General features: G+C 32.1%; 2 protein-coding genes across 2 annotated transcripts; one reads left to right on the plus strand and one right to left on the minus strand.

The window, feature by feature from the left end:
• Window positions 1-7,987: 7,987 nt before the first annotated feature.
• On the minus strand, window positions 7,988-10,544 carry LOC112287513 (GDSL esterase/lipase 6). Its single transcript, XM_024530563.3, has 5 exons — window positions 9,719-10,544; window positions 9,459-9,577; window positions 9,112-9,372; window positions 8,752-9,007; window positions 7,988-8,596 (listed from the first exon to the last, which is right to left on the minus strand). The coding sequence occupies exons 1-5, from the start codon at window positions 10,020-10,022 to the stop codon at window positions 8,349-8,351; spliced, it is 1,188 nt and encodes a 395-aa protein (XP_024386331.1). The 5' UTR covers window positions 10,023-10,544; the 3' UTR covers window positions 7,988-8,348.
• A 3,203-nt stretch (window positions 10,545-13,747) lies between these two features.
• LOC112287339 (mediator of RNA polymerase II transcription subunit 11) lies at window positions 13,748-16,018 on the plus strand. Its single transcript, XM_024530246.3, has 6 exons — window positions 13,748-14,023; window positions 14,317-14,326; window positions 14,660-14,779; window positions 15,049-15,133; window positions 15,265-15,381; window positions 15,612-16,018. The coding sequence occupies exons 1-6, from the start codon at window positions 14,017-14,019 to the stop codon at window positions 15,792-15,794; spliced, it is 522 nt and encodes a 173-aa protein (XP_024386014.1). The 5' UTR covers window positions 13,748-14,016; the 3' UTR covers window positions 15,795-16,018.
• Window positions 16,019-27,519: the final 11,501 nt, after the last annotated feature.

Consider the following 27,519-nt stretch of genomic DNA (forward strand, 5'->3'; position numbering starts at 1 on the left):
GACGATATTCTAATATTCTCTAAAAACGAGGAAGAGCATGAGGAGCATGTTCGTTTGGTCTTGGAGAAACTACGCAAGCGAGGACTATATGCCAAATTAGAAAAGTGTTTATTTCACCAGACGGAGATGGAATTTTGGGGTTCATTGCGACTACAGAAGGTTTGAAGATGGACCCCAAGAAAGTAGAAGTAATCATGTCTTGGGAGGTTCCGAAGACGGTTAGAGACGTACAATGCTTTCTTGGTTTGCTAACTTCTATCGGATCTTCATCAAGAATTATTCTCAAGTTGCTGCTCCTCTCACTCGATTAACATGCAAAGATAAGTTGGAATGGGGACCTTTGGTGGAGAAGGCGTTTCAAGATTTGAAGACAGCATTTACTACAGCTCCAATTTTGGTACATCCAAACTTTACAAAGGCCTTCTATTTAGAAATTGATGCTTCAGATTTTGCTTTGGAAGCTGTGCTTTCACAAATGAGTGAAGATAAGAAGCTCCATCCAGTTGCATTCTATTCTCGGAAGTTCTCTGCTGCTGAAATCAATTATGAGATCCACAATAAGGAACTTCTTGCTATAGTGGATTCTTTCGAAGAATGGCGTCACTTTCTTGAAGGAGCTGCACATCCAATAACCGTATATACGGATCACAAGAATTTGGAGTATTTCATGACGGCTCGAGTTTTAAATCGGCGTCAAGCTCGGTGGAATATGTCGCTATCTAGATTCGATTTTGTTATCACTTATCGACCTGGAAGGCAGCAAGGACTATCCGATGCTTTATCAAGGTGATCGTATCTTGCACCAAAGGTTGGAAAAGTAGCGTTTGATCAACAATGTACAACGTTATTGAAGCCAGAGAGATTTCAACTTTGTGCTACTATTGTATCATTTGATGCTGACTTCCTAAACTAGGTACGTGCTATGACCATTAAAGATTCAGTAGCCATTGATATCAAGCAACGTACTAATGACGACAAGTTCAAGGTGGAGAGAGATCTTTTATACTTTGAAGAGCGATTGTACATTCCAAAAGGACTAGCACGACTCCGAGTTCTTCAATCTCGCCATGATTTTCCACCTGCGGGACATTTTGGATTCAATAAGACCTTGGAGCTTATTTCCCGAGATTTTTGGTGGCCCCAAATGTGGAAGGATGTGAAAGATTTTGTCCTCTCTTGTGACATTTGTTCAAGATCTAAGAATCCTCGGCATCGCCCTTTTGGACTTCTACAGCCATTGCCAATTCCACGTCGACCATGGTCTTCAATTTCTATGGACTTCATCACGGACTTGCCATCATCAAATTCATTTGACACCATCTTTGTCGTGGTAGATCGGCTTACGAAGATGGCACACTTTGTTCCTTGTAAGAAGACTTCATCTAGTGAAGTCACAGCAAGACTCTTTCTCGATAATGTGTATCGATATCATGGACTACCACATGATATCATATCAGATCGAGGTACCCAATTCGTGTCAAAGTTTTGGAGATCTTTCTTTGGGATATTGAAGGTGGATATCAAGCTTTCTTCAGCTTTTCATCCTCAAACTGATGGCCAAACAGAACGGGTGAACTAAGTCTTGGAGCAGTACTTACGATGCAGCATCAACTATCAGCAAGACGATTGGACTGCATATCTATCACTAGCCGAGTTTGCATATAACAACACCCTCCATGCGTCGATTCAACAAACACCATTCTTTTCCAACTATGGGTATCATCCGAAGCTTGATTTATTGAGTCCGTCAACAAATTTCAATCCAGCAGCTGAAGGATTTGTGAAGCAACTATCAGAGCTTCAAACTATGTTGAAGCTTCAATTACAATCCGCTCAAGAATCCTATAAGATGTCTGCAGATAGATTTCGGAATCCAACACCTACTTTCAAAGTTGGAGACAAAGCCTGGCTTCTTCGACGAAATATCAAGACCAAGCGACCATGTGATAAGTTGGACTATCGAAGATTGGGACCATTTATCATCCAGAAGCAAATTAATCCAGTGGCATACCGGCTGGAGTTACCGGCTTCTATGAAGGTACATCCAGTCTTTCATGTTTCTCTGTTGGAACCTTATCGAGAGTCATCTTTTCCTGGAAGAGTGCAATGTCCGCCACCTAGTATTGAAATCGAGAACCACGAAGAATACGAGGTTGAAAAGGTATTGGATTCACGGCGAAGGTGGGGAAAGTTAGAATATCTTGTTCATTGGTGTGGCTATGACATTAATGAGCGAACATGGGAGCCAGCTGAAAATCTTGCGAATGCGCCACAAAAGGTACAGGAGTTTCATCAACGACATCCCGATAAACCTAAATCAATTCGATGATAGCTTCTTTCTGAAGCTTGTTCTCCCAACAATATAAGAAAAAGGGAGAGCACCAGCAAAATTCATAGTTGATGTAGTTATTTTCTCCAAGATAGATCGTAGTTTGGTCTTTTGATATGGATAGCCAAGAGATAGATACTATGCCAGTCAGAGTATCGCAACCGAGTAGCTCACGAAGGCGACCCCGAGATGAAGAACTACATGTACCACGACGACGACGGAGGATACCGAGTAATCGATCACTGGTGATCGTATTTGAGATCGAGCCTACTTACGATGGTCAACCAGAAGGCGTGTTTGCAGGACAATTTCACAATGAGGACACGGAAGTTCATGCTTGGTCAGAAGTCGAAGGCGTGGGCCACTACCGTTGGCTTCAAGGGTCGATGAATCACTTACCTCGTGAACAACAGTTGGAGTTCATAGCAAAAGTTATGCGACAGATCTTCATTTTCTTGCGTTGGTACTGATCAACAACATTGCTTCTCAGAGACCTCGAAGCTAAAGGACGGGATGATGTTAGGGACATATTCCTTAGAACTTTCTAGAGAGAGGTTTCTAGAACCTTCTAGAAAACAAGCCTCTGGAACCTTCTAGAAGAGAAGCCTCTGGAACCTTTTAGAGAGAAGTTTCTAGAAGCTTCTAGAAAGGAAGTCTCTGGAACCTTCTAGAAGAGAAGTTTCTAGAAGCTTCTAGAAAGGAATCTCCTAGAACTTTCTAGAAGCTTCCTAGTTAATAAAAGTAGCTCGAGAAGTTTCTAGAAGCTTCTAGAAAGGAATCTCCTAGAACTTTCTAGAAGCTTCCTAGTTAATAAAAGTAGCTCGAGAAGTTTCTAGAACCTTCTAGAAAGGAAGCCTCTGGAACCTTCTAGAAGCTTCCTAGTTAATAGAAGTAGCTCGAGAAGCTTCCTAAGTAGGAGTATATATAGGGATCGAGGCTGAAGAGTTCTTCAGTCTCGACAACACATCTCTTGGAGTTCTAGCTCACCTTTCTGGTGTTGTTCTTGTACTCATATGTTTAATCTAGTTCTACCACTTCTTCTTGAATTTCTTGTTAGATTTCAAGTCTGTATTTTGTGTCCGTGACAGTTACACCACATACTAAAAAGATCTATAGTGAGTTTTTAAACCTCTCTCACAAATGACTACTCATCCTACATTAGTAAGTAAGTTAGAAGGAATTGAGGATTCAAGGATGATAGTAGAAAAATCCATGGGCATTGTTCTTGGTGCAACAAGAAGTCATGATGAAGGAGAAGGGGAGAGCAACCATACAATAAGCTTCACCTTATACTAATGTAGCCCTTTATATAGGCACTATGACAAACTATAATATGGTTTAAGGTGATGCACTTTGCACAAGCATCTCTCTCTTTTTCTCTTTCTCCATCCTCTCTCTCCTCCTCCCTTCTTCCCTCCCCCCCCCCCCCTTCTTCAATTCCACACCTATAATGTATATCACAATTATTACCTATAACCTAGAAGATTTTAACAATCATAAAAATATTGACTTAATCAAAAACTCGTACCAGCCATTGTTTTCTAATATCAATATTATGTGTTATAAAGAACATTAACTGAGAGGAACTAAATTACTTACATTGAAGAATTTGACATGGCTACATACTAGCTTTGTTGAGATGGAAGCCACCAAAGGTTATGGTTATAATAGCCACAATATAGGCGTGGATAAGAGAAAGATGTGCATGTGGGTCGCACCTCTTATTTAGCACTTGGTTCTAAATTTGAGATACTTTTAGTACAATTGTGTTATATGAGTGAAGTTAGGGAGAGTCCATAGAATTTATATAGTTGTATTAAATCTCTATGCATCTATATTCCTTACCAAATATTATATGTTGTAGAAAGAATTCAATTTTTTTTTTTTTTTTTTTTTTTTGTAATTATAATTGATACTTTTGTAGAGATTAGAATTTTGTTGAAAAAAGAGAAGAAAAGTCCTTAGAATGTAGGAAATAAACACAAAAAGATGAAAAATGAGTCTTTGCCATATTCACCAAGGCATAATATATTGTTGATAGGTATTCGGCTGTTAGTAGAATAAAATATTTCTGAAATAACTACCACAAAGATAGAGTATAAATTATGGCTTGGCTAAATGAGGTATATGTCTTCAAATAAGAAGATGTAGGAATACATCTATTGGTGGACTACTTCATTTAGAGAGATTATAACTTTGATAACTTCTTTCCAATGAGTTGCTTGATTTAGCTCAAAGCTTAGGTAAGATGCACCTCTTTCTTTTAGATAATTGCGGTATATATCAAAGATGTGGTGGTGCATATTTGAGTGGTAAAAATTTGGTCTATCCACCCTCAATTCAATTTCTTACATAAACTACAAAATGTGGTTAAGTTTTACTGTGGCTACCATGTATATAAAACATAATAATTTTGAAGTAAAGAAGATCAAGGGCAAAAGAAATCATTAAAAACTATGGTAGATTTTTATTTGAATCCACTTTATATAACATTCTAGGGCTAGCTAGGTAAAGCAATAGATAAAATGCAAGGATTCAAACAACAAACAAATAAAAGACAAAGAATTTGTAATTAAATTAAGTAAAAGCAAGTGAATAATTTTAATTTTAAGAACTTTTTTTAAGTGGCCAAAGAACAAGCAAGGGCAGCGGAAATCACAACATTAGATGATGAGCATAGTATCATTTATATTGATTAAGGTGGGCTTGAAAAGATGTATTTGTAATTTTGTACTAAACTACATGTCAAAGAAACTCTATTGATAGAATTTTCTCTAGCTAATTATATCTATTGATAGAATTTTTTAAGCTAAATTAATTTGATTTAATTATTATATAATATTTATATCTATTGATAGAGTTTTTTCAAGCTATAAAATACATCCAAAGCAACATCATCAATTGATTAACATCAAAGATACAAGTTGTGCTAAGGGCTCTTATTGCAATGAGTGAGTTGGATTTTGCTCTAATTGAGATAGTCTTAGAAAAATGTCTAAGATGTAATGGAATAATTACTAAATTCTTTAAAAAAAATTGAGATATTATTAAAATGGATTACTTAGTAATGATTATAAAAGCAATAAAAATAAACCAATTTCTATTAGATATTACATATTGCAATATTTCTTTATTATTTAAAAGTAATGCATGGACACAATTGATGAATAAGCAACCTATCACTCTTTTTAATATAGCTCATAAATTTTATGCATAAGCTTTGCAAATTTGCTTGCAATTAGTTTTAATAGATATCATATCTTTTGACTAGTTGGCTTTTACATTAATACACTTTATTTTGGAAAATATATTCTTTATTCATAAAATAATAAAGTAAGTGGAATACTTAAAGTAATCGCTCATCCTCCTAAAGTTGAACTTTTCTAAAAATTATGATATTAGGAACTAATCCTTTTTTTTTAGATAATATTCATATTTGGATGTCTTTGCAAATTTGTAGCTATGACTAAAATATTATTCTATAATACAACTATAAGTATCAAAGTCAATGGCTCATAAGCTCTTTCTTTTGATATTGCTTGGAGGATATGACAAAGATGTCTTCTGGTACCATATCTTTTTTTATTATTATTTTAAATTTATTAAATTACATAATAAAAAAAGTAGATTTATATTTAATCTAAAGAATAATTATTTTAATTAATAAAAAAAATAAGTTATAAAATTTGAGGATGATATCACCTTTACATTGAAAAAAGAGAAGAGCTTGATACAAGAGCTATTTTTAAGTATTAAATATATTTTATTTAAATTCTAGCTTAGTGTTAATTTGAAGCAAATCATGTAAATACTAGCAAGTTGATGACTTGAAACTGACTTAAACAAGTTCACTAGGGATCACATGGATAGATGATAAGTACGTCAATAAGCTATTAGACATCCCATTTACACTAAATATGTCCTCATTAGAGATGAAAAAGTTTCTATAAGTCTAAATCAATAAAAAAAATATATTAAAAAAAAAATGTAATATTAGAGCACAACCAAGGTAAATTTGATGAAAAAAAGTTGTAATTACATGAAAGGATTTTATTCTTATGCATATTTTTTTTTATTGCAATATGAAGAGGCACAAAGGTATGAATGTTGAAAGCTTGATTGCAAATACAGAGCTACTTATGAAATGGAATCTTACAATGAAAATGCATGAAGATTTCATGGTTGTAATATTGCTCGCTTCAAAAAAATTGGTGGCATCAAAATAATCAATCCCATGAATGCATTGGTATCTTTCATTGCACAATAGATTTTTAAAGCTTGTGAATCTAGAATGTCTAAGTTTCATGTACTACTAAGATTCTAATTTAACAATTTCTAACCTTATTTATGAAGAAGATAGACTTTTAGTTTAGAATACTTCATTCTATCTCAATTCTAAGCTAATAAAGAATCAAAGGTGTTGTCCAATATAGACTCTTTTAAGAGAAGTCTAATAAAAGATTTGTAACTGGTGTAATCTTAATTAATTGAAGAAGTAATATATGAACCACTATGGTAGTTCTCATCCTTTCTTCTAATGAAAGCAAGCTTTTCCAAACTCCATTCTTTTCAACTATATAAGATTTATACCATTGTATGTGGATATTATAAGTGTTGCAAGGTCTAAAATAGAAGCTTGTTAAGTTTTTTTATGGGTAGATTGACACCGTTATTTGGGATCCAAATAAATTCTAGTCATTATCATTGAAAAGTTTGATATTCTTCATGGCTTATTTTACAAAGCTAAGTCAAAAAAATTTGAGAAAAAAACACATTATTTTCAATCCTATGGTGAAAAAGCAGCCAAGAGTGCTTCCTAAAGACTATCAACTTTAATGGAAAATAGTGTAGGTGAAAGCCCAAATTTACAAAGAATCTAATTTTTTGTATTTGATTTGTTATTAAAAATTTATAGTCAACAAATGGCAATATTACATCAACTACATAATTACCCTCCAGTGCCTTGTATATCCATAGAGAGTTGATGAATTGATACTACAAATATTTTGGAAATGCACCTTTGTCCAACATACATGGCAATGGGGCATCCACACACTTAATATTTTGATCCACATCTTAAGCACTTGTGGTCTATAGCACCGTCTTACATGATAGTAGGGACTTTTCTAAGAAAGAATTTTTTAGTAATTCACCCAATTTAGTCTATTGAGGACTCAAATTAGAATAATTATCTTTTTGATGCTATAGAAGGAATGAAACAACATAGTATTTAATAATGTTAAACTACACCTAAGCACGTTATTCCAATGTGTGTAGATTAGAATTGTTAACAAAGCAACGTAGAGTGGTCAATTGCATGTAATACTAAGAAAGCCCGACCAGAACTCATTAGCAAGTTTGTACAATACTTTGAGAAGAGGCGGTGTTGCCGGGGTCTCTTTTCTTTTAGGATAAATTCAAACTCACAAGGGGTACTATCCTCATGGCAATGAATCTTTTCTCTGTTTGTTTCAAAAAATAAAAAATTACTTCTTCCTCTATTCACCGTTTTCTCAATGTTCCGGATTCAGAAACAGGTTTTGAATGAGAAAATAGCCGTTAAGAATGAACGTCCTTTGAAAAGCATCTTAACTTCACTTTAACACACTCACACAGTTACATATGAGTACATAATACCAAAAATTTACATCTTGGCTATGAAGGCAATGTATACATGTATCCTTAGGTATTGATGTTGCTTGGTTACGGTACATAATTGAGCATCAAACAAATAATTTTGCTCGTCTTGTAACTATCAACTATCTTGGTTTTGAAGCTGACACCAATCAATTAACCCACTCCTGTCATTTTAAGCCCTTAAATGCTCGAGTGCCCTCCAAGCACATCAAATGTCACAATCAGGATTGAATCTCAACATAATGATGTTTCCATTGACGATTAATCTCAGTGTCTCTGTGTTTTGCTGGTTAGATTAATGTATATTCGGATTATTCTCACAATGTGTCTGAGCGTAATCTTTCCAATCTCCACACATCGTGTAGACTTCTCCAAGTTCCTGCTACAAAGAAACCAAGGCTTTTATGTTCATGGGATATGATGTACTTGAATTGCCGGCCCAGAAGCTCTTGAACAGAAGCCTCACTACTTGCTCCGTGGGATGAACAACATCCCAGAACAAGAACTTCGATGGGTGCTTGCACAGCGGTTGGCCAACATCGAGCATGCCGGATGGCATTGGCAGTCCACAGCGAACTTGTGCATTCAAAAACCCGGCTCCGCAGCAAGCTGCATTGACATTGTCTAATCCTGCACATTTAACGGCAGCGGAAATTCCATAAGTTCCAACATAGCAATAGTTGACGAGTGTGTCTACAAGAATCTTAGGAATATTAAGGCATCAATGAATTTTCCCTCTGTTCATTTTATTCAAGTTATTTGGAGGTTTTAAGCTTGGAGGTTACCAGATGACTTCTTGTCATTTATCATTGCCTCGATGAGATTATAACTCTCGCCAAATATGACGTTGTAGTCTGGAAACGTGACATGCAGCTCATCCACTAACTGCCTTACATCGTTGTTGAAACGCATCGCTAGTTCGTTTCCTTCAACCAAGCACTCCCCAGGGTTCCTAGGATTTGTGGCTCTTGCCGAAGGCGAGCATCCGAGGGGCGTAAGGCCAACCAGGAGTGCCTTCCTCGCGCCACCTTTGTACAGATCCTGCAAGGCGATGCCAGTTTCCATACATTAAGGTCACTCATAAGCCATACTATCAAAGCAGCTTGCATTGATCGAATTGGACAAAAGCATATCTATGCACTTACAGTGAGTGTAGTTCGGTAAGCTTCCACAACGTTAGACATGAACTGGGTAGCGTTCATTCGGTTTTGGATCTCGAAGTTGGAGAGGTACTCTAGGAGATCATCCGAGCCGCTGAGTATGAGAAATACTGACTTCGATATCAGCTTCTGTGCTTCCAAGGGGCTGAGCACGTTCCGCAACAAGATCCGCACTGTTTTGTACTGGTCCACTTGCTCACTCAATGGTACTGCCTGAGGCGAGCCAGTTGAGCCGACCAGTTCCTTCTGTAGAGTCACACGCATATGGGTAATAAAAAAACCTAATTGCTGTTAAAGATCAGCAGAAGAAGAGGAAGGACTGAATTCCTTACATTGTTGAAGATGGTGCTGTTGAGGAGGCTACTTCCGGCTGAGGCGAAGTTAACTCCAGCAATGAATGAAGAATTTGGTTGTAAAAATGGTGGCGCGATTGGGAGTCCCACTGTTTGCGCTGCCCACCACAAAACCATGTAACATGAATTATATCAGTTTTCTCATGGCCTCTATTTGGCGATTTCATGTGACACTCCAGCACAATGAATAAGGATTGTAGTATTTCATGACTCAAAATTCGAGATTCCATCGACCTCACCAAATAAGTCGACAATGTTTCTGCCGTTTGTGAAGCGTCCCGTTGCCTTATGAAAGAACGTTTCGCCGTATGGTGGAAAGTTGGCTCGCGACGCAGCATAAGGTAGGAAATTGTTGGTCCCCACGTCTGCGAAGGAATCTCCAAACACAAAATATGCCGGCACGTCGATCCTTCTCTGCAATCTTGCTTCTCCACAGAAATTCGCGGGTATGGATATACACAGTGCCAATAGCAACGCCGCAACGCTTCGAAAATCCATGACGAACTCACCCAAGTACCCAATGCCAACACAATTCTGATGCATGCACCTCCTGCCAAGTGTTTAACAATTTTCGTTTCTTATCCTGCACTCGTCTATTCCACCTCTGCAATCCCGCACATTCTGTGTTCTCAAAAGAACGAAACTTCTCACACCGTCGACTATCACACCTATTCTGCAAGCTGACAATGCAGGTCCATTACAGCGTTATTTCTTATGATCCACTGATTGCCTTACGTAGTGACACGCCGAATTTCCAATCGCTGCATCATCGCCTAGCCTGCTCGATGAGCCTGCGCCTGCGTCTAAAATCCTCAGAAACGACTCAGCCCAAACATCGACTTCGTAGCTGTGCAGGTGAAGGTGTGTTAGACCCATCATCCACAAAGCCTACAACTCGATCGGGACCCCTGATGCGGCACATCGAGCAACTGCCACGAACAAAAACGGGTTATCCATTTGGTCCTCAAGGTGCACTCCACATCTCAGCTGCCAAGTTCTGAACTGCTCAACACGCCGAAGTCGTAGACATCACGCAGGAGACTCGTGAATCCACCCAACTCCCTACCAGTCCACCAGATGCCGATCCCAACCTAGTCTAAAAGAAACAGCAACGTTGCATACTGACAGCGTTGCTGTTTCTTATAGACTTTCATGGATGGTTTGCTGGCGGTAATGGTATTGCAGTAATGTCCATGGACGATGGCGCTGGTGCTCTTTGCTCACCTCTCATCTCCGTTCCTTACTCCTCTCCAACTATTGCTGGCAGATGTTTCTTTGATCATTTTCTAGCTTGCTACACCAATATCCGTAATTAGTGTGTATCACACTATTTGGCTTTTGCATATCTTGACATTCTGACTATGTTTTTAGACTAAGCTCAATTATAAAAATATTAAATTCATAGAATGCTAAAATATTTTGTTTAACTTGGCACTCTCATGCCATGACTACTTCATTTTTATTTGATGTTGTTAAAAATATTTTTTATTTTTTATTTTTTTGTTTGTTAATTTTTCACATATTACAAGTTCATTATCATGGACATATATATTTATTTTAATAATTACCTAAATAATATAAATAGGTAAAAATAAGTAAAAATAGGTAAATTTGATAATAACTTATAAAAAAGGTTTTTAGAAGCTTCTTAGATGTGGATTTGTATTTAAACATGTTTATATGTTGAAAAATAGGCCAACAAATTGGCCACACGTTGTACATATTGGCTACTTGTGGTACAAGTTGGACATGTAGCGTACATCTAGAAAACTTGCTTTACAAATTAGACATATGTCTTGCAAGTAAGATATGTATTGGAAGTCTTATAGAATATTGTCATATAGCTCTTAGTTAGATAGTATATATAGAGGTATAAGTAAGGCCTTCCACACTCTTGACAACTCTATTCTTCTTTTTAGTCTAGTTTCTAGAGTCTCTAATTTCCTAGTCTTTAGCAATAGTCATTCTAATTTCTACTTGAATTTACTTATTTCATTTTTGATCATCTTTCTTTAAAAAATGGCTTAGTTGGTTATTTATATTCTTTTAATTCTTGCCCTTGAAAAATTGACAAGAATATACTTATAATATTATAGCTTTATTTTTTATTATTATTATTATTATTATTAAGAATAGATTATTTCATTCTCTTAATAAGATATAAGCATATTAGAAGTTATAGATTATCTACTTTTAAATTAATATTATTTTTAGAATTTTCTTTATTTTTGATCTTCTCTTCTAGTCTTGAGTAATATTAGACATTTTTTTCCTATTGTATTATCATAGCAAAGGTTGTTGAAATGAAAAATGCAATAGCACAAATGTAAGAACAAATGAAAGAGTGAATGCTTGCAATGCATCCATTCAATTTATCTTGACAAGGAATAACAAGATTGGTAGAAAGTGAAGATATAGAGATAATTGAAGTTGCTTCAACATCTACACCAAATTATGTTACTTCTTCTACAGCAAAACATTGTTCAAACATTAGACATAAAACTAATAGATCAGCCTTGAATTATTTTACAATAAAGCTTATCTTCTTAGAGATAATGGCAATGATGCTCATAATTGCTTTGTTTCTTTTCTTAAGCTATATTGTTTGTGCATCAATGGCAATGTTTGTAGCAATTGTGGTAATAAAGGCCCGAACAATGAAATTGGAAGAATCTTTACTAAATATGGAGCTAGACCTAACAAAATCACTACCTTATGAATTAGTTGATGATGTAGTAGGCATGCACATGTCTCAGATACTATTAGCTTGCAAGATTTGTTCAACTATGAAAGATCAAATGGAATAGTTACTGGCTCCTATTAACTTGTTACTCTTCTGAAAGTTGAACTTTATAAGATCTATATTAGGATGTTAAGTTGTAGGATTGAGACTCTACTGCTTTATTACCATGAAAAGATAAAATGATAATACTTCATTATTTGGAACTAAACAAGACAAGTGAACAAGTGGTCAACTTTATAGTTTTAAGGAAGGAATTAATTTTAATTAACATGTGACAGCCCAATCCTAACTAAATGATATTATTGATTCTATTTGTAATGTTCAATGAGCTTGGTTGAAAAGTAGGATTTGGTTGTAATGACAGATCTGAGAATAAACTCCAACACAATTAATCAGCTAAAACCCTTCACATTTATCAATGGTATTGAACTTCCGTTACTAAACAAATTCTGTTACTCAATAAGAAGAAAATAGATATACTAAGAAAAACAAATCAGGAATCAAATAAAAACAGTGAAGAAGAAAAAATAAATGTATACATAAAATTCAAGAGGGTACAAAATCCATAATGTACTTGTAGTAATATACATATCACTTCAGAAGATGAGATTCTTATGTAAGAAAGTTTGTGCACATGACCCTCAAAAACTGAACTCAACTATACTGAAACTGCCAAAAGATAACAGAAGGTTCTGTTAGCTAAGCACTGGATTGAGGTTTGCTGGTGCGGGTAGGAGGGCGACGGGTAAGGTTGTCGATGGGCGATGCCGTAGAAATGCCACCAAAAAACAGAAAAGGATAAGTCCAATTTGTACTTTAAATTATCTCATGTCAATAATAAAAACCTAGGAATGACAAGGAATGAAAAGGCTAAAAAAGATTGTATTATGAACTTGCTATCCCTAAACTGAGAATCTGAGATTCTTTGGTGAAAGACCCTTTTTGATGAATGGGAAAACTCCATTATGACGGTATGTGTACATCTGTGAGAAAATTTTCATTTTTTATCTTTTAGAATAACTTAGTACTTGAGAGAAGCAATTCATAGTTGTGAATCGCCCATAATTGCATTTCTGTACTCACAATGAGATTGATATAGTGACGGTCGGTTTCTGCTCCATACCAGCAACTCTAACAGGCCACGCTGGCGCCTGAGTTGCAGAGTCGAGTGCATCCAAGATGGAGTCGTCCACCTTCGGTACAGAGAGCGACATTGAAATATGAAATGTCAATTGAAAGATATTTGTCTATTAATATCCTAATTATGGTATATCAATTGAAAATCAAGAAAATGTCGAGAGTATATGTGGTTTTTTGACCGAGTCCCACTATTGAAAATAATAAGAATAAAAACACCCCACGATTGAATCGGTTGATACGATCAGTGAGAGTACAATGGTGTGGGGCATCCCTCGGATCATGGACGGTATCCAAGACTAGGTCATCCACGAGAGTGTTAGGGAAGCTCTGAACTGAGAGTCTCTAATAAGGTTCGAATTCTAATCAGTTAGATATTACGTATTACACTTCGTCGCAGGTGGAGACAAAGCGCGGATCGAGGCTTCACGCCTATGATGGTGGCTTTTCATTTATTTATTGCATAGCTGGTCAATACAATTTTGCTCATTAGAATTGAAATCGCGTACTTCACATTGAATCGAGGAATGTCATTTCGTGCTCTAGCCGATTGAATGGTACGCACTGCGTTCTTCTTCTTGAACCCCTCGCTTACACAATGTAATCCGGTTTCAATCTTCCTGTGGTTTCTGCTCGAACCGTAGCAATTGTCATTGCATGTGCGGTGAGTGTTTTGTGCTCATTGAGCTCTCTTTTTGTTGTCTATTTATCTATATATTGTATTTCGGTGTTTTTTTAGTGAATGTTATCAAAGTTTTGTATTATATATATATATATATATATATACATGAATTTGTGTGTGTGTGCGTTTTGTTGAGTGGGGAGGTGTGTGGAGTAAAAGGTGGTTTTGTTTCACACGATTGCATTGGAATGACACTTGACTGATTTTTGGGTTCAATTGGGAGCTGCGAGATTGTGGCGACTAAAAATCTCGAGTTGGGTTTTGCGAGGGTTTAGCACAATCGAGGTTTGTTTCGATTTTGTTGGGTCCAGATGGTATTTTGAAATTAGGGTTTATTGAATTGATGTTTACTATGTGATGTTGTTGAACGAGTAGATTTTGCTTTAGCACGGGAATTTTTTCAGCTCTAGCAATGGAGTGTGATAATCCTTCATTGTGGATCTCGATTCATTACTGTCTTTGATGGTGATGAACCAACGTAAAGGGATCTGCCTGTTCAGACGTCGCGCGTACACACACACACACACTTATATATATATATATATAGACCGCGCGAGAGAGTTCTATGATGACTAGCGCGAATTTCGATATTAATTTTTTGCTATTGGCGTACTTCAGGTGCTCTGTGATCTCTTGCGGAAAGCTACACACATGTCCACTTTATAGAGAGCCAACTCGTATCACCAACATCATCTTAGTGGAAAAGGTCGTGAAGGTTTCTAAAAGTTTGGAGACAATGTGCGTGAGAGTTTTGGATTTTTGCTAACAGCCTAGGATCAGAATCAGGTCTAAGCAGTTATTGCCGTGCTTGTATCCACAGTTTAACGGATCAAGAATGCATATTTGATTGTTGAAGCTATCTTCACATTTCTTGATCGTATTTGCAATTCACCACATTTAATACATAGAGATATGTATATATCTGTGTGTGTGTTCTTGGATTAGATGGTGTTATTTTCAGGTTGTGGCTATTCTCTGACTTAATGTGTCATCACGTTCAATGATAGTGTGAGGCAAGAAAAAATGTCCGCACTTACTCCCAGACCAGGAGATCCTTCAACGTCCTTGCAACGCCTCCATCATGTGGAGAAGGTATAACTCATCAATTAGATGCTGTGGAATTATTTTGTCATTTTTAGTGTTCTTGTTACATCATGCACGTGCAAGAATTCCTCCCGTTTTTCAATTTGTTAACTGTACAGACTCCTGCTTCTTTGCTGCAGAAAATTGTTCATACTGTGGAGCTTGCTGGCAGAGTAATGGAAGAGTTGGCCAAAACAGGCGGACCTCGACAAGAAGTTGTCAACGTTCAGTGTCAAGAATTTATGCAAGCCGTGAAAGTATCCGTCCTCATTTTAGGTCCCTCAAGTGAATACATTTAAAAACTGTACTAGGGGGATAGTTTGTTCACTATAAAATATGATGTGCATTTAAGTCTAAATGTAGTAAACTATTTACATCCTATGGCATGATTTCTGATGCGTCCCTTCTTCTTCGTTCCTGTTAGGGCTCTAGTTTCAACCACGTTTCATTTTTGCACTAAACGAATCATGGACTTTGGTGTGACCAGGAAATCCAAACCACTCTGCGTGACGAGATCAAGAGCATGTGTGAGTATCGACCGTATGAAAACTCTGATTATCCTGCCAGGATAAACTCAGAGATCAGTGTGAAGAAATTAGAGTGTGTTATTGGCCAAATAGAGGCCATGCGAGAGGCTGTGGCGCAGTACGAGGCAGTCAAACCTATGTAGAGTTTCTGTTTGTTTCCCATTTACCAGAAAGAACATTGTATCCACTGTCGGGTTTTTTTCCCATGACTTTCTGAAACAAGTCTTCAAGCAGGTGGAGTGCCTCAACGATACTTGTAGCTCCTGATGCCTCTATGTCTCTAGTGAGTGGGCCCATGTTGACTTCCACAAATGCCTTTGTCCTTGAGCTTTCCTTGGAAATGTAAACCCCTTATCACTGCCATTCAGATGCTGTATACAAGTTGTGCATGGGCTTTACATCTATATACTTCTCTCTGCCTGGCTAGAGATTAGGCTGCCTAAAAGAACCAAGGAACTATGCTGTAACAACTGGCCATTTGGGTAGTCCAGTCTGTATCAAATAGCAACGCTTCCTGTGCTGACATATGGATATCTACAAACAAGGATCCAAAGTTGTTTGTGAGAACCAAGAGAGCCATTGACCGTGAATTTGTGCCAGTTTTTATTTTGTACTCCAAAAGTGAGAATCATTTAGCTTGTTAGTTTTCTGGTGGATAAAGAATGACTGAAGGGATTCTGTTACATCATTTGCACTATGAACTAATTGCTACAAGTTGCTGTGGTGAAGATTGGGAAAAAATCTCAGACATTTAAATTACATGGAAAGGATTGACTCATTTTTAGAAGTACACGCGTATAGGGTACATTGGAAGAGGTTCTTGATTAAAAACTACCCAGGCCTTTTGACCAGGCTTTTGATCATTGATCATGGAAATATTGCACTTCAACTAGAAATCATTCAGTTCCTGTATCATGCATGGATCATTGTCCAGGTACCAAACCAATATCTGGTCATCAATGTTGCAATAAATGGGGTAGTAAAGTTAATATTTTAATGAATGTTGGACAGTTCTTTAATTTCTTGGAAAAGGTGAAAAACTCCATCCAATTTAGCACAAAGTTTTTTTCCTTCAAAATATGTATTAATGCTTCGTCCTGTCCTCACAACTTTACAAATGGTAAATAACTAAATTCTCTAATTTTATTTTTAATTGTAATCTATTAATGTTGAATTGGCTCCTTTATCACAAATTCAATATTAATCTAAGGAAAAACAATCTCTTCAGAAATTGAAAAAAACATTGCGAGATATGCCTTTTATATACTACTAAAATTACTATACATTAATTTTGGAGTATTTATCCCATTATCAAGGAGACAGTTTTTGGCACTAACCTCTCTTTAACATGCAAACCCACCTATAAAGTATGGTCTCATATTTTGTTTAAGGTGTCTATTTATAAATCCGCTAGACCTAAAAAAAGTATGTGTTTTTATTTTGACTTATACAATGATTCTATTATGGTTTCGAAAAACTTAATGTTAAAAAAAAAAAAAAAAAAAAAAAAAAAAAAGGAGAAAAGAAAAGAACATTTTAATTTATTTACTTCTTAGCCAAATATTTGTAATATAATTTTATAAATTAATTTCATTTTTTTTTCAAATAATATTTTACTTTAACAAGTCCCTAAAGTCTTATATGCTTTTAAGTAATAATACAAGTATTTATTTTTCAATTAATTAAAAATATAAATTAGATGCTAAATTTGGTCTTCAATTGTGAACTTGGATTAAAGTTACTACACAACAATTTTTGTAACAATTAATTTTTTTAAAGTTTGTGTGTTTTTTTATTTCAAGTCCTTTAAAAAATTAACACAATAATAATTGGAAATCAATATTACTATTTATAACTAGGTCAAAACTCAAAGTCCAAGAATGTTGATGAATACTAAGATTTGTATTTTTTATGCTATTAAAATACATAAAACTCTTAGAATTTAATAGAACTATTGATTGATGGTGTTAGAAATAAAAATTTCTGATTTTAATTTTTTATTAGTCTGATTTATTTATAGATTTTTTATTTATCTTAACAAAATTTGAAGAATATGCAATAAAATATTAATAAAATATTATTTTTAGTATAACACACTAATCTCATATTATTTTTAATTATCAAAAATTAGATAATTTAATAAAAAAATAATAGTTAAATTTTATTTTTTATTTATTGAATTCTCAAAAGAATTAGATAGAGAAACACACACAAATTATATCAAAATTAATTATCAATACTTTAAAATTCTATTTATATGTATATACACATAATTAATACGTTGACTAGGGTTTTTACTGAATCGATCAAGTTTCGGTCACAGTATCTTATTGTGTAATACATAATTTTAACACATAATCTAAAGATTCACTTATTACTGTTTATTATATATATATAGTATTAATTAAAATATATTTAGTTATTTTACTATAAATAGACAGGTGGTTTTACAGAATGTACAAAAATATTTTGAATTCTATTCTTTTAAGCTAAATATTTCTTCACAAATAGTTGCATATATTCATGTTTATTTTAATTTTTTACTTCAACCATAATAAATAATATTTTTGAAAGTTAAATAGTAAAAAAAAATTAAACCGATATGACTTTTATATAGAAATATTTTTTTATATAAATCTAGATACCTTTAAATAAATAAATAAATTTATATTCTTACTTATTAAGGACTTTTATGAGAAAAAGAAAAAAATTAATAAGTTTTAATACTTGTAAGACAAATTTAATTTCTGAAAAGTCAAATTGAAACTCATTATTTTATTTTATCTTATAATTAAATGTTCAACTATTTTCTTAGAAACAATTGAAAATCTATATAAAAATCAGTTTTATTTTATTACAAGTTATCCTATAAATATGTTACTATTTTACTTGATATGAAATGATAATTATTTAATTTAGATGTATAGATAAATAAACATGTATTTTGAATAAAATAATTCTGTATAACTAATTTATTTTTCTTGATGCCTTTTCTTTCAACATAAAATTTTCTTGATAATCAAGATGAATATATTTATGATATTTCACAATAAACCAATTAATTTTTTATATTTACTACAGAGTCTAAAATATTACAATAATCTTAGTATTTTGAGAGCAAATTGAATAAATGACTATTAATATTGTGCTTCATTGACTTAATTGAAGTTAAACCAAATTGTTACAGATAAACAAAATATCATTTTACACTGTAAAAATGAATAAATAAAACATTTTTTTGTTATATATATATATATATATATATATATATGTGTGTGTGTGTGTGTGTGTGTACATGTGCACATACACATACACAAATATGAATAAATCATTAGTTCCAAGGACTAGTAAGATCACAAAAGAAAGCATTCACAAGATCAGAAACAGTTTTCTTCTTCTGTTTATATATCTTGTTGTTTGCCAATCTCATGATAAGTGATTAAAAATAAACTTGATTATTAAAGAACTTGATATGATTTCCATCAACAAACAAATCTGTTAAACCAACACTTCTTTATTTGTTTGCCTTTGTACCAAAATGTTGCTTGTTTTTGAATTGGAGCAACATTGATTGCTTATCAAGATTGTTATTGTATATATATATATATATACATATATATACATATTTATATCCTATTGCAAAGTAATGGTGGTTAGAAGAGGAGTATGGTTCTAACAACCCTATGATTTACCTTTCAATGAAAAGTAATGTAAGAATTGGACAGTGCAAAGAAATGTAAGAATGCACACACACACTCATTCATATATATATATATATATATATGAATACCTGTAGCCTTGAGAATGCCCATTCCACTCCAAAAGAGCCAAATCAAGCTCCCATTACAAGCAAGGGTCAGCATCTGCTTTGGGAGACCTGGTGGTCTGGTTTTAGAATCAGCACATGCCATCTGGATTCATGCACCCATTTAACTAATGGAAGCAAACTTGCACAGGGCTGGAAGGGCATGGAATCCTAGTACAAAGGGTGCCACTCTTGCATTCTTCTTAAACCCATCAAATCCTCTCTCGCAAGCCAAGACTTAGTCCCTTTCTGTCTGTGTGAATGAGTGATTATATATATATATATATATATACATACATGTGTGTGTGTGTGTGTGTTTGTGGGAAAATGCCTTTGCAAGAAGATAGAAAAGAAAAGAAAAGAAAGACAATATTTTGCCAAGGTATCCATGGGTGAATTGTGTGTCACTCTACAACCATGGAACTGTCCAAGTCAAAGAATGAAAAGCACATAAAAATCAGAGAAAGAGGAAGAGTGAGATTGATGGAGGAATTGGGGAGTGACTAGTCTGCAGAAGAAGCCTACACATTCCTTCCTGCCATGGACAAAAGAGGACTGAAGCTTTTGGAAAGACAATTACAAAGATGAAAAAGAAGATGAAGAGGAAGAAAGATTCTTTGACATATAAGATGCTGACTTAAGCCCTAACAAAAATGATATGAATGATGTTGATAAAGCTTACACATGAAGACAGTTTGTACTTGTGAGAGTTGTGGGGTTTTCTTTGTGACTCATTGCCTTGGGAGTGTTTCATTCTTCCTTAGCTCTCATTCACAACATAAAGAATAGAGGTGGAAAAATGTAAAAATGAGAAAAAAGAAAGAGAACTGAATGACTCAGTCAGCCAATATTTGATTAGATGTTGACTTTCTTTTTTCTACCCACATTGTAATTACATATATACTTCATTTTATATTTGTCTTTGAAGGAAAAAGATACCTTGACCCCTAATATTCTCTTGAGGGGACATTCATATTCACTAATTTCTTTCAATTTTTTTCCTTTTTCTTTTCCTTTTTTTAAAAAATACAAATCAAAGCACTGTGTTCATGATGCATACAGGTGTGGATTTAAAAATCAACTTAATTTGGCTAACAGCTGTTTCAATGATGTGAGCTCAATAGACTTTTTACACCTGTTTGAAGGTCCATTTGTTGTCAACTTCTTTATTCCTTGATCATAGCAATAATTCCAAACTCCAAGCTTGCATGTTGTGATTTTCCTTAACCCAATATACTTTAATTTTTGTTAAAACAACACATAGCCTTCTTTTTTAAATTTTGGATTTAGAGAACTATAGAGTGTTAAAAGGGGCATCAAATAGATGCTTGTTTCACTAGAAAGACACTAAACCACATACATCATCCAAAACCACATTTATTTTTGCACGACTCTAATCTAATAATGGATGCTTAAGATAAGATGTTTTGGGACCAAAATGATGCTACCACTTATCCTCTATTACCCATTTGATTCAATATAATATAACATTGTGTATATATAGACACACACTCGTAACTTAGACATTTTTTTTATGATGCATTTCTTTTCTTACAAAAGTTAACATATTCATATGGGTGAGGAATCATTACCTACATATTTGGCGATTGCTTGAAATCTGCATCCTTTCAACCAACCTAGTTTGCTTCTTCCTTCTTTTGGTGTCAATAATGGAGGAAAAAGAGCATCATCAACAACATCATCTTCCTAAACATGACTAGACAATCCAATCATTTTGATAAACAAGACTATGATAAGAAAAGAACCCACACTTCCTGTCTTTTGTTATTCAGCTTTGGTTCTTTCTTTGCTGTGTCCAGATGGGCACCTTTGACAACACAAGTGAGCTCTCATGCAGACATTGACATTCACTGACTGAGGTCACTCAGGCCCCTTCACTAAAAATAATTACAAATTAAATATAAAAAAATGAGGTAAATCAATGTCTTCCATGGTGGAGTGCAATCCAAGACCAAGCCAATTCCCTTTTATGCCAAAACAAATAATAAGAGGGAGAGATAGACTGTGCAAAGAGGTGAGGGGGAGTAGTTTCCAAAGAATCCCTCATCCAATTGTGTGCCTTATTCCCCATTCATTAAATTGGTCCTAAAGGTTCCCAAATGGATCTAAGTCAAATGCTGCCTCTTCTTCCTCTTTTGACCAAGCGCCCCAAGTGTTGCGCCTTCTTCTTCTTCTTCTTCTTCTTCTTTTTATTTTATTTTTTGTCTTTCTATGAATGTCTACCATTGTTTCAATGTGAATGGGTCTTTGGGGACTCCACGTGATTACATCTCATTCCTGTAGAACATGACATGTGTTATTTGGATGAATATGTGCATTTGTGTAAACACAGTTTTGATTCTGAAAAAGACACACTAGACTATTTTTGTTGTTGGCTTTGTTATCCATCCAGTGACACAGAATTACATTGACAGTATTTTAGTACAATCACACACATTTTTAATATGTATATATCTATGTGTATATATAATTTTTAGAAGTAAGATTAATATAAGAATATATTTTAAGTATATAAATTATATATAGCATAAGAACTCAAAACATATTTTAGATTTTAAAATCAAATAATTAGTTATAATAATTTGTACTTATATGTAATAAATTTAGGAGAATGCTAAATACACTCTCTAAATTGCTAATTCTACCTCCTACATGACTTTTGGACTATCCTTAAAGCATGAGCAATGCTAAATACATCCCCTAATATCTTGAATCCTGCTACATTCTATACAAAAATGTTATTTCCATCCAAAACTTCCTACAACTTACAAAAAGAGATGCTACGTTCTATGAAGGCATTTGCTCTTATCTAGGGCTATGCACTTACAAAGCTATGCTTTGATCTTGATCAAAAAAAGATTGCACTAAAATGTAACCTCAAAGCAAATATGATCCATCATAGGGTCCAACAGATGCAAAACAAATTTGCAAAGGATTCATACAAAAGATTGGCTATTCCTTTCAACTTAATAAAGGCTTATGCAAGTCGGATGTAATTTGGTACATTACAATCACCAAAGCTAAGCTAAACCACAAGCCTTTGAGCAAAATTGCTAGACATCCTAGTGTGTATTGTCTTAAGTTTGATTACTATGAAGCAGTGCAATAAATGGCTCTTGTTGGCAGTGTTCTTAAGGACATTTTTTTCATTCTAAGCTAAAACAATCTAAGCACACATGCAATAGCAAAGACCATTCATAACAAGAAAGTATGCATCTTAAAAGTTGAGCTTGGTGGTTGTCCACTAATTCTTGCTCTCTTAGATCAAGTGTGATTTTTTAAAGATATTGCAATGTATAATCAAATTGTACTCCAATATCTACAAAAAAATCTTTGTTCATACAAAATTGCAATGTATAATCAAATTGGCCATAATGCATATAATACTTGTACTAGTCATATTGTATTCTCACAAGATTTAAGTATAGCTTTATAAGAGCATAGCCTTAGATATAAGAAAATGCCTTTATAAAGCACATCATTTCTTCTTATTAGTTGTAGAAGCTCTGGATGGAGGTAACATCTTTGTATAGAATGTAATAAGGTTGATGGTGTTAGAGGGTGTATTTAACATTGCAAGTGCTTTATGAGCAATCCAAAAGTCACATAGAGGGTAGAAATACCAATTTGGAAGGTGAGCTAATATATAACATTGTGGGGCATTTTAGAAGCAACCCAAAAGTCATATACAAGGTGGACATAGCAATTTGGGAGGTATATTTAGTATTTTTCTTTTATTTTATATAATTCTAAATTATTATCATATCATTATTTAAGTTATATGATTTTTATTATAAAAACAAAAATCATAGCACAAATAAGATTCCACCATTATGACATTGATTCATACCAAAAAATAACAAATAAGATATGAAATTTAATATACACATAGGTAGATAAATAGTTAGTTAGATAAGTAAATATATTATTCTAATTTGTTTAATTTTATCAAATTTATATATTTAAATTTATCAAAAAAACTTTTTATTTATTTTTAAATAATAAATATGTATGTATGTATATATATATATATATAGATACATATGTATATAGATACATATGTACTTTTGATTATTTATTTTATGTAATAATATTTTGATTAAATATTAATATTATCTCATTATTTATGTAATTATAATAGGAAAATAGAATAAAAATAAAAATAGTAAAAATTATGATTTTTATAAAATATACACATAGAATATAAAATAATAATGAAAAAAGATATTCAAATTACAAAAATGAAGAAAAAAAGACTATAAAAATTAGAATAACTTTTAATGTATATAAATAAATCTCACAAATTTAATTAAAATTTTAATTAGTAATTGTAAATAAAAAAATTATAATTTTACAAATATTAAAGAAAAATAATATACAGTAAATATCATATGTATAACAATAAAAGTATTTAAAATAAAAATTTAAAATATCATAAATTTTTTTAAATCTACTAGAAAAGAATAAATTTATTAAATAAATTTAAGAATCTAAAAGTATTATCTATTGATAGTCTATGCTTAAGAATATATATATATATATATATATAGAAACTTAGACACACAAACAAGTACAAATTTAGGAGTAAGATCTTTGAAAAAATATACCTATAATTTGTATATAAGGAATATATTTTATTATTTTTAAGGGTTTTTTAAGTTTTAAATTTAAAAAAATTATATATAGTGAATTTTTGAGAATATATATATATATATATATATATATGATTAGCATGTTTTATTTTCAGCAATTAAAGGCGCTTTTACTATAAAATTAATCATGGATTATAATTCCAATTACTCCTGGTTTATATTTTGAAATTACGAGCTAAAGGTTTAATTATCTTTTCTAATCATATTTATGTATTATTTAAAATATTTTCTCAAAAATTCACTATATATATATATATTTTTTTTAAATTTAAAATTGAAAAAACCCTTTAAAATAATAAAATATATTCCTTATATACAAATTATAGGTATATATATATATATATATATATATATATATGTTGATGTAAAATATATGTATCTCCTAAATATAATAAAATTTTGTAATAAGTATTTTAAATACTTTAAAGGGCATTGTTAAGCTACAAGTAATTAAAATATGTAATATTTAAAAATATATATATATATGTAGAAAAATCGAATTATTCAAGCTTTTATTTTTATTTTTAAGATAATTATATATACATATATATATATATAATATAAAATATTAATTTTAATTGATAGTTTATTGATTATATATATTTTATTTTATTTAAAAATAAAAATAAAAAATATATAAATTTTAAAACTAAAAACTAAATTTATTTCAAATCTAAAAGAAAATATGTATAATTTTACAGCTATCTAAGAAGATAAAGTTTTTTTTTTTTTTTTTTTTTTTTAATTTTTATAACTTCAGAAATTAGATGGATTGAATGGTGTATGTTTGCAATGTAAATGATATGGATATATTTACTCTCATAAAATAAAGAATAATAAGTAAATTATTGTAAGATTTATTCATGGAATATATTTTTAATTTGAATAAACGTTCTTGTTTATAAATCAGAGCTAGAATTTGAATCTTTCATATACACCCCAATAAAATTCATGAATACGAATTTATTTAAGATTCATATACAAAATCATGAATGTAATCATATAAATATATATATAATTTAAATATAAATTTTAATTTTTTTTTTAGTTTTATGTTTAACTATATTGCTATTAAAAAAGTATAATCTAATACCGTGGATTTTTTTTAAATATTTTATTTAAAAAATACACATTGGTTTTTTTAATTAAATAATAAAATTTTAAAAGTAATTTTTTTCGAATAATAATCTTCAAGAAAATATACACAATTAAAGTATTAGAAGCATGATAGAAGTAGTTATATTTTAAACGTTTAAAATAAAAAGAAAGTCTGAAGAAAATAGATAGTATTTTATCAAAAAATATATTTAAACAAAATTTTGAATATTATAGTTTTTAATTAAAAATAAAAAAATACATATATATATATATATATATATATATGGACCAAATTTTTTTATTATTTTGTATTTTATTATTGTAAATGCTTTACAAAGAGTGTTTGTTTATTCTACCTATATTCATATAGGTTATTAATGGCATTGGGATATGTAAAAAGATTTAGATTGTATAAATGTATTTAAGAAGTAAGAATCAAAGGAGCATAAATAATTCTTTAAACAGATTAAAATGGTAACATAGTATATTTTCTAATATTTATGTATTTTAATATGAAGAAAATAAGATATTGCTAATGTCACAATAATATTTTCTACTACAACTTGCCACCTACTTAATATACATTTTTTACTTTTTATAAAATATTAAACATTAAATACATATATAGTTTTATTTTTTATTTTTTATTTTATTTTTTTTCTACTTTACTGCACATTTGAAAATTGTGCATGGCCTTAGTACTAGAAATCCTAGCCATGTCCATGCTCACTATCTTGTCCCTATTCTTAGCCCATGTCTTGACCTTCTCATCTTTCTAACTTCACCATCACAAATATGGAGATATAACTACATAGATGCTTTTAGCTTTGCCATCACAAACAAAAAAATATCAATTCTATTATATATAAAGATAAGTATATTTTAATTTAAAATTTTAATAATTTAAAAAAAATATTTAAATCTTTAATAAAAATAAGTATTTTTTAACTTTTAAATACTAAAAATTAAATGTATTTGAAATTTGCGCATTGACACCATTGTAAATTGCGGTTTAAGGTTCAAAGTGTTTGATTGCTTGGAGCTTTAATAATTTGGTAACATGAATGCAAGATCCAGTAATTTTAAAGATGGATGCACATGTTCTCCTCCATTTCAGTTCAGAGTATTGTAACCAATTCATGCAAACCTTTATTGTAATTCTGCTCTCTTTTCTATGTTACTTGCACCTACAATAAATGCCTTGAGTGTCTTCCAACAGTTTTTTATAGCTCAATCAATTGTAGACAAAATGCAATATGGTTAAAAATAGAATTATACATTTGTTTTCATAGCAGCATTTTTATAAAAAAAATTCAGCCAATGATAAAGCTTCTTTATATCTTTATCTTACACCTAAAATATTTTATTATATAGATTTTTTAAATCTCATATATTTTTATATTTAATTTATAATCTTAATTTTATTCTTAATTATATTTACAAAAGGTATATTTTTGTTTAATTTTAAGTAAAAAAAACTACAAAGTTGTATATTTTACAAGATACTTACAACTTTTAAGCACTATAATATTGTCAACTTTGCAAGATAGGTATCTAGTTTGCACTTTGACCTTTTTACTTCATCCATCAATCAACTATATGTGTGTACAAACATAGATGTGAAGTGGCTCTATCAAATTTTGTAAGTAATTTAATGACTGACAACCAATTGTTGGGAGTCCATAAACTATTGGTAAGAAGGGTGTTGGATTAGCACTTTGAATATTTATTAAAAAGAAAAGAAAAAGAAAAACCATTCATGAGCAATTAGACGAGGTTTAGAATTTATCAAAATGTTCTGTTATTGGTAGCTATTTGAATTTTCCATTCATCAAGTATGAGGTACTAGTTGGGTATGTTTTCTGTTATGGCCAAATATTCCAATCACAGCTGCAATATATTACCAACTTACTTTTATCATTGAGTTTGTGATGCATTGTAATTAATGGATTGGAGCAAACAACAGAATTTCAACATTTGATACATCAAAATAATATTGCAAACCTAAGGAGGAAAATTTTTATGTTTTCTTGATTCAATGCTATTCTCAAAACATATGATGGAAGGATTTGAGCTATAACACATTTTATCACATTATTACACCTCCTTAGGAAATAAAAATGACTTAAATGCCACACTAACATTTCAACAACTAGAACATTAAAAAAATCATCTTTCAAAAGCTTTAAAGAATGAGATCAAGCACAGAAAAATACAGAAAACCAAACAAATGTGTTTCACATGCAATCAGCCAAAGGGAGGCCAGAAAATCATGAAGCTGAAAATTGTCTT

Source organism: Physcomitrium patens, chromosome 10, assembly GCF_059467195.1.
Source record: "Physcomitrium patens ecotype Gransden chromosome 10, ASM5946719v1, whole genome shotgun sequence".
Classification (NCBI taxonomy): domain Eukaryota; kingdom Viridiplantae; phylum Streptophyta; class Bryopsida; order Funariales; family Funariaceae; genus Physcomitrium; species Physcomitrium patens.